The sequence below is a fragment of the Sinocyclocheilus anshuiensis genome, unplaced genomic scaffold (assembly GCF_001515605.1).
Source record: "Sinocyclocheilus anshuiensis isolate Anshui unplaced genomic scaffold, SAMN03320099.WGS_v1.1 scaffold2204, whole genome shotgun sequence".
Classification (NCBI taxonomy): domain Eukaryota; kingdom Metazoa; phylum Chordata; class Actinopteri; order Cypriniformes; family Cyprinidae; genus Sinocyclocheilus; species Sinocyclocheilus anshuiensis.
This window is the reverse complement of record NW_015544264.1, coordinates 118066-128723: the sequence shown is the minus strand read 5'-3', so window position 1 is coordinate 128723 and position 10658 is coordinate 118066. Positions and strand designations below refer to the sequence as shown.

The 10658-nt window shown below is 34.5% G+C and overlaps 1 protein-coding gene across 3 annotated transcripts in view; it reads left to right on the top strand.

Moving 5' to 3' along the window:
* The window catches only part of LOC107698009 (monocarboxylate transporter 2-like), a 41889-nt gene that overhangs the window by 10753 nt on the left and 20478 nt on the right, over positions 1–10658 (top strand). For 2 of the 3 annotated variants that reach the window (XM_016498918.1, XM_016498919.1), the window contains 4 exons: positions 405–548; positions 2614–2901; positions 3668–4186; positions 5498–5954. In XM_016498918.1, coding sequence (XP_016354404.1) covers positions 405–548; positions 2614–2901; positions 3668–4186; positions 5498–5775 — 1229 coding nt within the window. In that variant the 3' untranslated portion in view covers positions 5776–5954. Of the gene's footprint in view, positions 1–404; positions 549–2613; positions 2902–3667; positions 4187–5497; positions 5955–10658 lie in introns of those variants that run through there. The other variant, XR_001635292.1, reaches the window with a different exon arrangement.

Sequence of the window (10658 nt, the reverse complement as noted above, 5' to 3'; positions counted from 1 at the left end):
TATATATATATTTATCATATAAACATAACATATTTTTCATGAATATATACATGCACGTGTTTGTATTTATATATACATAATAAATATACACACATATTATGTGAATAAAAACTTTTATTTTGGATGTGATTAATCGTGATTAATCGTTTGACAGCACTAGTTATTGCTGTACATCAAGTTCAACTAAATAGTACTAAATGGCAACTAGCTAAATATTTAAGCTAGTGAGTAAAATAACTGTCTTAAATATTTACGTTTTCTTTATTTTATTCTGTATTTTATTTTATTTATTATTGTTACAAAAATAAATACAAATTTTTAGTTAATGTAATAGCCCTGGCTGATCAGAAGGGAGCTGATTGTGTTTTTTAAAATTGGATTTCAGCTGCTGTTCTGTGTTTCAGGTCCTATCAGCAGTATTCTGGTGAACACCTACGGCTGCCGTCCCATCATGATCTTGGGAGGCTTTCTGTGCGCCATCGGGATGATCAGCGCCTCCTTCTGCAACACCGTCATGCAGCTCTACATCTGCATCGGCGTCATCGGCGGTGAGTGTTTAACCGCATCAGTTTGACCCACATTCAGTTTCCAAACTGCTTGAAATGCTGGTTAAACAGTTAAATTCTTACAATTTTGGATCATGAATGTGACACATACAGGGTTCCTGCGCGGTCTGGAAAAGTATGGAAAAAATAAAATTAAGAATTTAATGAAAATAAATGTATCATACAAGAAGTGTGTTTTCATGAAGTGTTTTATGAAATTGAAAACTGAGTCAGAGGCTGAGTATTAGTGTATGGTTTTGCAGATTTGTGTCAGGTTTCAGAAACTGTGTGACAAGTAAAGATTTTGTGTGTAAGCAGTTGAAAAAAAAACCTGTTATAAAACCTAAATAGACATGTTTAAAAAACTACTAAAAATGACAAAACTAAAATAAAATTACTAAAACAAACTAAAATGAAAAAGGAAACAAAATATACAAATAAAAACTGATTCACAATATTAACAAAAACTATAATCATATCTAAAATGACAATAAAATCACATTGCGTTGATCACATTGCTATTTCAGTATCATAGAAATATAATTTTAATTAATATTTTGAATTACTTTTTATTTTTGTTTGGTTTTCATTTTAGTTAAACATTTTTAAATTTTAGTTTATTTTACAGTATATTCAGTTTTAGTTATTGCTATTGCTGTCAAACGATTAATCCGCGGTCTGGAAAAGTATGGAAAAAATAAAATTAAGAATTTAATGAAAATAAATGTATCATACAAGAAGTGTGTTTTCATGGCAGCTGTTTAGTGATTGTCAAACACGACTGAATGAATTCAAGCTGCACTGTTTCATTATGCAAAATGCAGATTATAGGTATTTTGGGTTTCTTCTCACAATATCATTAGCCTGAAGGACCTTTGCAAAAATAAAAAATATACAGACTTTTATGTGCACATGAGAAACCATTAAACTTAGCATATAGGACAATGCACACTGAGCCACATATTGTGACATCAGCCCATTTAACGGTGTGGTTTTTTGGCCTCCACAGAGTATGTGTAAGAGTAAGAGTTCATTATTGGCTCATATTTCATATCTCTGACATGCAACAATGGAGGTTTTATGAAAACTACAATGTTCATTTTGGCAAATTTAATGGAAGCCAATTTGGGTCAATCTGACGCCCAACACAAATGGTGTACCATTACTTTCAACACAACAGGAGTTCATAATTTCTAATATTTTATAGATTTTTTACATTAAAAAAAAAACTCTTTTCGTAGAGTTGATTTTTGGCGATTTGTATGGAAACCAATCGGGGTCAAAATGACGTTTAACACAAATGGCGTACAATTATTTTTAACACAATAAGAGTTCATTATTGCTCATATTTTATATCTCTAATAAGCTACAATAAAGGTTTTATGTAAAAACATTACTTTATAGTGTTCATTTTGGCAAATTTTATGGAAGCCAACGCGGTTCAATTTGACGCTCAACTAATTTTCAACACAACAGGAGTTCATAATTTCTCATATATTACATATTTTTTTGTCTCCAACAAGCTACAATAGAAGTTTTACATGAAAAAAAATTATCTTTAGTGTTTTTCGTAGAGTTGATTTTTGGTGATTTGTATGGAAACCAATCGGGGTCAAAATGACGTTTAACACAAATGGCGTACAATTATTTTTAACACAATAAGAGTTCATTATTGCTCATATTTTATATCTCTAATAAACTACAATAACGGTTTTATGTAAAAACATGATGGAAGCCAACGTGGGTCAATTTGACGCCCAACACAAAAAAACAACAACTAATTTTCAACACAACAGGAGTTCATAATTTCTCATATTTTACATATTTTTTTGTTTCCAACAAGCTACAATAGAAGTTTTACATTTAAAAAAAAAATCATCTTTAGTGTTTTCCGTAGAGTTGATTTTTGGTGATTTGTATGGAAACCGATCGAGGTCAAAATAACCCCCAACACAAATGATATACCATTATGGATGAATGTAGCCATTTTTTGGGTTATAAGCTCAATTGATTCGGGGAGTCAGCCAGTATCCCACAATGCCCTCTGCCATCTTGTTTCCTCTCACAGGCTTCGGTCTGGCCTTCAACCTCCAACCGGCGCTTACGATGATCGGGAAGTATTTCTACAAGAAGCGTCCCATCGCTAATGGCTTCGCCATGGCTGGCAGTCCCGTGTTCCTCAGCACGCTAGCGCCGCTTAACCAGTATCTGATCAATGAGTACGGATGGAGGGGAAGCTTCCTGATCCTCGGTGGGCTCCTGCTCAACTGCTGCGTGGCCGGATCGCTCATGAGGCCCCTGGTGGCCCCGCCGAACACGGCCAAAGTGCTGGAGGAGAAACCGTCGACGGTTAAAGGTGACCTATTATGCCCCTTTTTACAAGATGTAAAATAAGTGTCTGATGTCCCCAGAGTGTGCATGTGAAGTTTTGGCTCAAAATACCCCACAGATCATTTTTTATAGCTTGTTAAAGTTGCCACTTTTAGGCCGTTTTTGTGTTTGTCCCTTTAAATGCAAATGAGCTATCGCAGCTTTTGCTTACTCGCGATTTCATTGCAATTTATCGTGCAGCCCTACATTATAGGCTGGTTGTTTCAACACACTGCGGCCACAGAAATAGGGCTGCACGATAAATCGAAATGCGATTGTCATGCGCATCTCGTCAGTGAAGCACAGTTCTGTGATCAGCAGTAAATCTCCATCCGAAGGCCAGAGGAACTCCTAATACGCTCCACAGAAGAAACCCAGGAAATCCCTATCACTGCAGCTGAATAAACAGAAGATTTAACTGCTTTGATTCAGCGTGACTAATAAACACATGACTACGACAATACATGATTTATCCGAGTTCGTCTTATAATTTTCATTATAATAAAGTATATAATAATGCAGTGCCTTTATCACTGCTTAGAATGCTATGAAATATGTTGCGTGCTTTATTCTGTGTAAGATCATCATCATCTCACAGAAGGATTTATTTCAAACACTCGCTTGACGTTACGAAGTGAGTTTGGAGTAAAAACATGTTATTAAATGTGGTGTTTTCATGATGGAGATTTACTGCTGATTACAGAACCGGCTTTACTGACGAGATGATTATAAATGTGATTTTTGCATAATAGGTCCCCTGACGGAGAAGACCACGGGCTGGCAGACGGTCAATAAGTATCTGGATCTGTCGCTCTTCAAGCACCGCGGCTTCCTCATCTACCTGTCGGGAAACGTCATCATGTTCTTGGGCTTCTTCGCGCCGATCGTCTTCCTCTCGTCGTACGCTAAAGACAACGGCGTGGACGAGTATCAAGCGGCCTTCCTGCTCTCCATCCTGGCTTTTGTGGACATGTTCGCTCGGCCGTCTATGGGCCTGCTGGCGAACTCGCGCTGGGTCCGGCCGCGGATCCAGTACTTCTTCAGCTTCGCCGTGCTGTATAACGGCGTGTGTCACCTGCTGTGTCCGCTGGTGGAGAGCTACACCGGGATGGTGGTGTACGCCGTCTTCTTCGGCTTCGCCTTCGGCATGGTGAGCGCCGTCCTGTTCGAGACGCTGATGGACCTGGTGGGAGCGCAGCGGTTCTCCAGCGCCGTGGGGCTCACCACTATCGTGGAGTGCTGTCCGGTGCTCATCGGACCGCCGCTGGCAGGTAATAAAATAAGATAAAACATTAATAAAAATATAAATATTAAGTGAAAAACATACAAATTAAAAATAATGAAAATTACTTAAATTAAAACTGAAATAAAAATACATGTTTGGTGCTCATCGGACCGCCGCTGGCGGGTAAAAACGCAAGATAAAATATGAATATAAATATAAATATTAAGTGTAAAACATACAAATTTTAAATACTGAAAATAACTAAAATTAAAATAATTAAAACTGTAATAAAAAATAAATGTCTGGTGCTCATCGGACCACCGCTGGCGGGTAATAACATAAAATATGAATATTAGATAAAAAATGTAAACGAAAAATATAAATAATGAAAATTACTAAAATTAAAACTGAAATAAAAATACATGCCCGGTGCACATTGGACTGCCTCTGGCAGGTAATAAGATTAAATGAAATATAAATATTAAATTCAAAATTAAAAACATTAAATTAAATTAAGATTTTAAAAATTGAAACTGAAATAAAAAAAATAAATGTCAGGTGCTCATCAGACCGCTGCTGGCAGGTAATAAAATATGAATAGTTGATGAAAAACTTGAAATAAAAAACTATAAATTAAAGCTAAATAATATGTAAAAGAACAAAATCTAATACAAATTACAAAAGCACATCAGGGTTATTACGTAAATATAATAAAATTAAAAACTTTTTATTAACTTTTATTTCAGCTAGTTGCCAAGGCAACGTCTTATTTTCATTAAGTTTAAAAAAATTTAAAAAAACAAAAAATAATAAAAATGACAAAAACACAAAATTACTATAACTAAAATGAAAAATGAAAACAGAAAATATAAAACAATTATAATATTGATGACAACTATAATAGTATTTGATATTAATATAACACTGCAACACATAACAAAAATGAAAATGATATTGGAGAATATATAATAAAATCTAATTTAAAATGTTAATGAAAACTATAATATTATCTTAATGATACTAAAATAACACATTAGGGCACATTACTAAATTACTAAAATGTAAAATTAAAATGAAAACTGGAAATCTAAAAAGAAAAGCTAATAAAATAAATAATGCTGAACTAAAATAACAATGGTTCTGCATCTGTTTCTCAAATCTTTTTTGTTCACTAACGTCAATACACTTACTAAGTCTTAAAAACACTAAATGTCAGTGCTTCACATTTCTTTTATTGTCTTTCCCCCTTTGTTTTGATTTCTAAACTCTTTTTGAACAGAATATTCCTTTCATGTGTACACGTATATCTGTAATTGTGTCTGTAATCCTGTAATTAACACATGGCATTGATTTGCAGGGAAGTTAGTGGACATCACAAAGAACTACAAGTACATGTACCTGTGCTGCGGGTCGGTGGTCGTCCTTTCCAGCATCTGGCTCTTCATCGGCAACTTCATCAACTATCGGCTGGTGGAGCGCGAGCGCAAGCAAGAGGAGACGTACAAACGCGGCGAGCGCGAGGAGCAGGAGCAGACGGAGACCCACGCAGACGCAGACGCAGACGCAGACGCTGAAGCGGCGCAGCAGCTCTGCGAGAACAAAGACGGTGTCCTGCAGCGAGAAACCAACATCTGAACGCCTATGCAAACTCTGAAGACACTGCCAAAGCTGTAGAGGCTTTATTAGACAGATCACAGCAGAACTCTAGAGATCAACTCTAGGGCTGGGAAAATAAGTCGATGCATCGCCAATCGAGAAATGAGTCAGCGTCGATTGTGAGATTTTGTATCCACCACAAAATGAATGAATTAGAGCTTTTTATCTCATAATTTACTTTTTTTTTTGTTTACAAGATATAAACTTGGAATTCAGAGGAAAAAAAGGTCCAAACTGTGCTCAAGTTTTTAACTCAGTGTGCTGAGTTTTAATCTCATGATTTTGAGTTTTAATCTCACAAACTGTGCTTATATCTCAATTCTGAGTTTAAATCTCACGATGTAGGTTTATATTTCACAATTTGAGTTTATATCTCATAATTGAGTTTATATCTCATAATTGAGTTTGTCTCATAATTCTGAGTTTATATAATAATTTTAAGTTTAAATCTCACAATTTGAGTTTTTGAGATTTTCCGAATGCATGGCGATTCTTTCTCGAGTCGATTCTGAGCTTAGTTTTGAACAGCAGATGGCGCTGCATGCTTCAGAAACAGCCGTACTCTGCTCGTTTCCAAATCCTTACACACACTTGAACCTAAAATAATCATTCATCAAATTTGAAAAGGTTGAAGCGAATCACAAGGGTGTTCACAGTAGGCTGTGTTTACATTAATCATAAAAGCATTCTGAGCCGAGGTGAAATTACATGAGTATTTGAGTGTGCGGATGAAAACTAGAGTAGAGCGCCATCTGCTGTTAAAATCTAAGCTCAGACTCGATTCCAGAGAGAATCACGAAGCATTCGGAAGATCTCAGAACCGATCCACGAATCCATTCTGCATCGATTTATCATCGCAGCCCTAATAAACGCGCACTTTGATATAGACAGCCTTTATAGCTTGGTATCGGTCATTTCTCGTGGCTCGGGTTCGGCAAACGTCCTTATTTGACAGCCAAACGCCAGACGCCCAGCTGGTTTGAGTGTGTTTTATACGTCAAGCTGCTGGCGTCTGCAATCTGACTGAATGTAAATCTGTATGAGTTTCTGATGTTTTAGGGCCTTACGAATCCGTTCCTGACCAAAATCACTTCTGAGGATCTTTACCAAATCTAGAGCTTCAAGCAATATGATTTCCACCAACGTCCTCAGGGCAAACACTCGTTTAGTTATTTTTTAGTTACACAGGGTATCTGAGTTTCACATGATTCCTGTGCTCAGTTTGAGAGTGCCACTATCAACACTCTCCAACTCATGATGTATTGCCTTAAATATAATGTAAGCATCTACTATTCTAACTGTGAATATAATGCTATATTTAATGTATTTGCTGATGTACATTTACTAATCAATTGGATAGAGGCTAAATAATTTAACAAATACATCGTATGAAATGTATGGAAGCCTGTTTCCACCACAAACTAAAAAAAAGTACCTTTTTATCTCACAATTCAGACTTTATGTTTTTTTAATTTACAAGATACAAACTTGGAATTCAGAGGGAAAAAAAAGTCAAAATTGTGGTCAAAACTCAAAATTACAAATTCAGAATTTTAAGTTCTAAATCTTGCACTTTGACTTTAAATCTTGCAATTTTCAGTTTTAATCTCATGATTTTGAGTTTTAATCTCACAAATTGTGTTTATATCTCAATTCTGAGTGTATATCTCATAATTCTGAGTTTAAATCTAAAAATTTGAGTTTATATCTCATAATTCTGAGTTTAAATCTAACAATTTGAGTTTATATCTCATAATTCTGAGTTTAAATCTAACAATTTGAGTTTCTATCTCATAATTCTGAGTTTAAATCTAACAATTTGAGTTTATATCTCATAATTCTGTTTAAATCTAAAAATTTGAGTTTATATCTCATAATTCTGAGTTTAAATAAAATAAATTGAGTTTCTATCTCATAATTCTGAGTTTAAATCTAACAATTTGAGTTTATATCATAATTCTGAGTTTAAATCTAACAATTTGAGTTTATATCTCATAATTCTCATTATATCTTGTAGAGCTGCATTACTTTTCTTATCTTTAAAGCCCATGTTAAGTATGAAGGCATAAATATGAGATGTTTGTTCACGTTTTTAAGTCTATGAGTACCAGAGGTATTATTATTATCATTAAATTATTATCTTTACTGTAGTACAGATGCATTATAATGCTGGAATGAAGATGTGCTATTTATAGCATGTAAATAACTATCAACACTAATGATATTATTTAATGTGATGGTTATGTTTTGTATCATATTTTTAAACATTTGTTGTCAGGAGATGCTGAAACACAAACAGACCAAACTGCCACTAAAAACACACTCTTCATTCACATACATGCTGTTATAATTATTATTAGTATTATTAGCAGTTTTAACGACCATATATATTGTTTGCTTTTTTGTAATTGTCATGTTCAACAAATGTAACGGGTTTAACTTGATCTGTAGCCTCTCATGACATGTTACGTCACACTGATGCTGTTAAGTCATTCTGTATTCACTTCTTTGCTTCATAATTCTGGATGCAATGAAATTTGCAATTAAACCACAACATTTGGAAGACGCATCAAGATCTGTAACACGAATGAAATGATGCAAATTACACCGACTCGTCTCTCTCACTCCCTAAATGACATCAACATAATTTCATCCTCTTCATGTGAAATGAATACAAAACAGCAAGTAAACAAGCTGCTAAAATTCCATTCAAATATGTTGTATTTTGATTATGCAGCACTTATATCTAACTCAAACATTAGAAAAATGTCATTATTTATAAACACAATGAATTATAATCCCTAGTTGCTTATAAGAGTATTTTCAGTTTTACTCGGTTTTGCATTTAGATATAAATTCAGAAATTATAAGAGACTACTTCTTCATGACTGAATTGTAGATTTTACCCTCAAAATCGCTCTGTATGTTTAGATTTTAGTTTCGTGTTTCCCATTCATTTCCCGTGGCAATCATTTTTTGACGTTAAGATTAAAAGTGCAACGCATTTTTGTGTGTATGTGTCCATATAGCAAGTGCCACAAAAGTGTCATACCGTTGTGATAAAAATAAAACAGTTACCTTTCGGCCTAAAATGACCAAAGAGGGTTAAAACATGAGAACAGCACAATAGGTTATAATTACGATGAAATCATCAGATCTGTGATTGATTCATAGTGACGCACTATAAAACGCAATAAACCGATTGTGTTTGCATTAAAATAAACCCCTTCAGCAGAGTTTCAATGGGGCATCTGTGCTGTTCTGTTACGAACGTAATGAATGCATCACAAATGCACTTGAATCTCAATTCAGTATCTCTCTTTAGCTTGTTAATTACTCCAGCACAGAACTCAGTTAAGCAAATATCACACCAGCAGCGGTGTTGATTCAGACCGATACACGATTCACTTCATTAGATTCGCGACTGCGAGTGTGATATTGCTGTTACACAAAAGTTCAGTAAACAAGAAGTTCATATTGTGTTCATATAACTAACTATTTGTCCGGTTTTGCTCCAGCGAACATCGTTCCAAAGCAAAACTCGCAGGTGCTTCGTTCTGGTTAAGCGAATCGGTTGAGTCAATGATTCAAATGACTCGCTCATAGACAGTGATTTGTCGCCACCTGCTGGCAGGATGATTTGAACTGCAGAAAGAGTGTAACAATGAAATATTCCTTATCTTATTAGAAATACACGGTTTGTCATTATTATAAAAAATAAATAAATATAAAAAATGTATATAAAAATGTAACACTTTAAAATGTTTACAAAAAATAACACTTATTTTTCAAGTTCATTGTTTTTAGGTATTATTGAAATAAAAAAAGAAGACGTATTTCCCCATATTTACATTTATGTATACTAAATTTAGTTAATATAAGTAGAAGATTATTTGATTACATTAAATACAACAGTTTAAAGGCAGGCAGGATGCGATTCTCAATAAATGGACAGAAATCTGTCCAAAAACAAGTGATTTATTTACACCTAGACTGATACATGATTCAGTTCAGCAGATACACGACTGCTGGTGTGATATTGCTTTTACACAACAGTTCAGTAAACAAGAAGTTCATATTGTTTAGCTAAAGTTACTTTAGCTCCAGTTCCACCGCAGAATAAACCGAACACGTGTGTGCTTCGTTCTGGAATGAATCGGTTGAGTCAATGATTCAAATGACTCGCTCAAAGACAGTGATTTGTCGCCACTTGCTGGCGGAACGCTGTAAGCTGCAGAAAGAGTCACCTCTTCCTTATCTGATTAGAATGCATAGTTAATTATTATAGCGAATAGTTACCCATACCAGCAGAACCGACTAGCCAACTATTGTAAAATCAGATACATAACAGCCTACATATGGTCAAAATTCAGTCAATTTATCTGAATGCAGCTTATTTAGTTATTTTTCTCATGGTTTTGGAATAAAATGTGACATGTTTTAGGTAGACTCACAAACAGCAGATCTGATTCTTTTTTTTAATTAATTTTTTTTAATTTTTTTTATTTAATTATTATTATTTTTTATTTATTTTGCATTTCAAGCATCATAACAGAACAAAATAGGCTAACATAACCACAACTGTAAGTCCTCACTGACTGAGACATTCATATTAATCATACTATAACAGCGAAATAAACCATCACACAAGACATTAATTAAAATAAAATAAAATATATTCATGCAACCATAAACAATGTAGGGGATTAAACAAAATCACACTTATTAAACAAATCAAATAATTTCTTGGCCAGATCTGATTCTTAAATATGTGTTGACACATGTTAATTCAACAGAGAAACTCGGAATATGTGTTCAGCGGAAGTGTGTGTTCCATCACTGAACAGCAGGGGTCGCTCTTC